The sequence below is a fragment of the Salvelinus sp. IW2-2015 genome, unplaced genomic scaffold (genome assembly GCF_002910315.2).
Source record: "Salvelinus sp. IW2-2015 unplaced genomic scaffold, ASM291031v2 Un_scaffold349, whole genome shotgun sequence".
Classification (NCBI taxonomy): domain Eukaryota; kingdom Metazoa; phylum Chordata; class Actinopteri; order Salmoniformes; family Salmonidae; genus Salvelinus; species Salvelinus sp. IW2-2015.
In genome coordinates, this window is record NW_019942544.1 from 77997 (window position 1) to 81748 (window position 3752).

Sequence of the window (3752 nt, forward strand, 5' to 3'; positions counted from 1 at the left end):
ATTTGGCCCTATATATATCCATTTGTTTTTAGTGTGTAGGCAACAAAACATTGAGCTGTTATAATCCCCAAATCCTTCATTCTTAAATCTGCTGTGCCTTTATATGTTTATCAACCCCAGCATTACAGTTTGCCCCTCCCTACTCTTGTCTTGTGAGCTGAATGGCTAACATGACTAGGTGGGAGGGGCTGTGGGGAGGTTTATTTTTTGACTGTATAACTCTGGAAGGAAAGGGAAGAGATTATGTAGTCTGCAAAGTGGTCCGCCCTCTCCATCTCTGAGGTTCACACTCCTGTCACTGATCAACTCAGCTCCTGTTCTTTTATTCATTCTCTGCCATGCTCTCTCACTCCTCTGCTTCCCTTATCTTCAGTCCTTCTTTCTTTCCATTTCTCCATCGTCACTTTTCTATTTACATATGTTTTACTTCGTCTCTCTATTTATCATCTCTGAATTCTCAATTCTCAATTCACTATCTCTCTCCTTCTATCATCACTCTACTTTCATCCTTACCTCTGCCCCCCTCTCTCGCTCTCGCTTTCTTTCTCTTTCTTCCTGGAGGCTGCCAGTTGATAGCAGTGTAGAGAGAGTGCCAGGGGCTAAGGAAGGCTAACATCAGCAGATGTCTGAAGAAAATGACTCTGCTTGACCAGTTTGGGGGCTGGATGAGGCAAAGAAGAGGATCAAACATTGGGATTCATTCTGCTTTCCACCACCTGCCGGGCGCCTGACTCTGAGCATGGAAGACAACAGAACAAGAGGACCATTGAGCACGCAGCACTGAGAATTTCGGAGTATACTGATGGACTAAACTAGGTGGATTAATAGCCAACAACAAGGCTAGAATGGTGACATTAACATTTTACTTAAAGGCTTAGAGAACCAACTAAGAGAACTACCAACTACACAATGAATGCCACAGAACACCATGGGTTGATCTCTGTGAGCTATAACAGGAACTCCAGCACTGCTGGGACTCTGGTATCCGTCAACAAAGACTCAGAGGGCATTGGTCTCAATGACTCTTCGACGGGATGTTACGACCAGCTCCTCATCTCCACCGAGGTCTTCCTCACACTGGGGATTGTCAGTTTATTAGAGAACATCCTGGTGATTGCCGCTATCATCAAGAACAAGAACCTCCACTCTCCCATGTACTTCTTCATCTGTTCTCTGGCCGTGGCCGACATGCTGGTCAGCGTCTCCAATGCCTCCGAGACAATCGTCATAGCCCTGATCAACAGCGGCAACCTGAGCATCTCGGGGTCGCTGATAAAAAGCATGGACAACGTGTTCGACTCCATGATCTGTAGCTCACTGCTGGCGTCGATCTGTAGTCTCTTGGCGATCGCCATAGACCGCTACATCACCATATTCTACGCGCTGCGCTACCATAACATTGTGACGGTAAAAAGAGCGCTGGCGGTGATCTCCCTCATATGGTCGTGTTGCGTGGCGTCGGGCGTGCTCTTCATCATCTACTCTGAGAGCACCACTGTCCTCATCTGCCTTATCACCATGTTCTTCACCATGCTGGCACTCATGGCCTCGCTCTACATCCACATGTTCCTCCTAGCCCGGCTACACATGAAGAGGATCGCCATGCTGCCTGGGAACGCGCCCATGCGCCAGCATGCCAACATGAAGGGCGCCATCACCCTCACCATCCTCCTAGGTGTGTTCGTAGTGTGCTGGGCTCCCTTCTTCCTCCACCTCATCCTCATTATCTCCTGCCCCAGGAATCCCTACTGTGCCTGCTTCATGTCGCACTTCAACATGTACCTCATCCTCATCATGTGTAACTCGGTCATCGACCCACTCATCTACGCACTCCGCAGCCAGGAGATGAGGAATACCTTCAAGGAGATTTTCTGCTGGTACAGCTTGCCAAACCTGTGTGTGTGTGAGCTCCCTGGGAAGTAGTGACCCTTTGAACAGCTGACAACTGCTGAGGTGGCATCTGCCTTTGTCTCCTCACATGAAAGAGACAGTTGAGACGTTGTATACAGCATGAGGTCTTTGATGTTGGTACTGATTGTGATTGATGAGGACTGATTAGCCCTCTTTCTGCCCGTGCTCCAGGACATGGCTGTAAATTATTAAAAAGTAGTTCCTCTTAACTTGTTCTGGTTACCATGGCTCGGGTTGCCAAAGAGAAGGTTGGTTTACATACACACTGTAAAAACAGAACACAACAGCAATCACATTCTTTCTCTACAGCACAATCAGGTATCTTTTTGTTTGTCTTGAAAAATTCTGTTTTTAAAGTAACTGACCCATAATGTGAGAAGATATGATGATGATATGAGAAAGATATCTATTTAAATATAATTAGATTATTTAAATATTTAAAACATATTTAAAGTACTGAGTGGCAGCTGCCTACACACTATGGTATTTTTTCAAGGATAACATATACACTGAAAGTAGTGCTCACGAGCCAAAACTGGTCATCAAAAATTGTGCACAGTTGTGTACTACGTCATCCAATTCATATGATATATTAGGAATTCAAATATTCTACAATATATTTGTAAGTGCTTAAGATCCAGGACTGCATCTTTAAATGGCACACTATATGACAGTGTATGTTTATTTCATACTCTGAACGATTGAAAGTGGAAAGCTTCAAAAAGATCATCTACCTCCCGGATCAAACACAATGTAGCTGTTAGAGATTGTGAGCAAACTGTAAAGTAAACTGTAAAGTCTTGCACCGTGCTTTGTAGAATAAATGTCAGAGGATTTTCCTTTAGCCTATCTTAGGCTGACAACTACAACACATAGTGGCTCTAAATTGAAAAAACAACAACAAAATGAAGCACTTATTGAAATGATTTCTGTTGAGAATAAACCCAATCTGGGAGAGCTACAACTCATTTGTTTAAAAGCTAAAAGCTACCTATGCTGCTTGAAAAAACACACCTTGTGTGGACATGTGCATTTATAAAGTAACCATTACATGACACAGACATACTCTCATCTATATTTTTAATTTAACCTCAATATGCGTTCATCAAGTGCTTGGAGAATTCTTTGCAGACTTATCTTACAGTGTACATGTAACTTCTTATGTATGAATTCTATAATTTCCTAACCCCAACCCTAACCCTAATTCTAGATTCTATTGATAGTGTATTTTGCTCTTATTTATATGTATCTAAAATTGAAACCATGTGAGTATGTGCTTTTGTGTTTATATCTTGTCGCTTGTTGTTTTGGCCTTAAACATGCTGCACTGTGATGTAAAATAACAATTTCAGCGGCGGTGTTATATATACATATTTTAATAAAATCATGTGTAAAGCCTATTGTTTACAGAACGATATAACCATCTGTTTCTCGTATTATTCTTTCATTGCAGTTCATACTCAGTCTCATAATTTGTTCTGATTAAAGCTATAACCATTCTTCCAGCATTCTTTAAATGAATGCTGCACCCCTACTATTGTGTTAAAGCTTACTCAAAGGCAGCCTTACTCTCATTAAAAGTGTTGCCGAGCCTGTGAGCGTAGATCAATAGGCCTATGTGTTTAGACAAGTTCACTTCTATGAGTAGCTCTCTACAACCCCCCCCCCCCCCCCCCAATGTTTTGAAACAGCAAATTAGGGCTATATACTTTTCTTCTCCCATTTTAGACTTTAACCTTTGAGCAAACTCAAAAATGTGGTTAATCACAAACAAATAAGATCTCTTGGGGGCTGGGAGCCTTCTATGGAAGTATGTAATTTATTTTATTTTCAAAATGATG

General features: G+C 42.3%; 1 protein-coding gene across 1 annotated transcript; it reads left to right on the forward strand.

Moving 5' to 3' along the window:
* Positions 1–268: 268 nt before the first annotated feature.
* LOC112068248 (melanocortin receptor 4-like) lies at positions 269–3265 on the forward strand. The gene is made up of 2 exons (XM_024135343.2): positions 269–2481; positions 2892–3265. The coding sequence occupies exon 1, from the start codon at positions 910–912 to the stop codon at positions 1921–1923; it is 1014 nt and encodes a 337-aa protein (XP_023991111.1). The 5' UTR covers positions 269–909; the 3' UTR covers positions 1924–2481; positions 2892–3265.
* The last annotated feature ends 487 nt before the right edge of the window (positions 3266–3752 follow it).

Bases quoted from the DNA above. Each gene is read 5' to 3' on its own strand.
- LOC112068248 (XM_024135343.2), top strand. From the start codon at position 910: ATGAATGCCACAGAACACCATGGGTTGATCTCTGTGAGCTATAACAGG.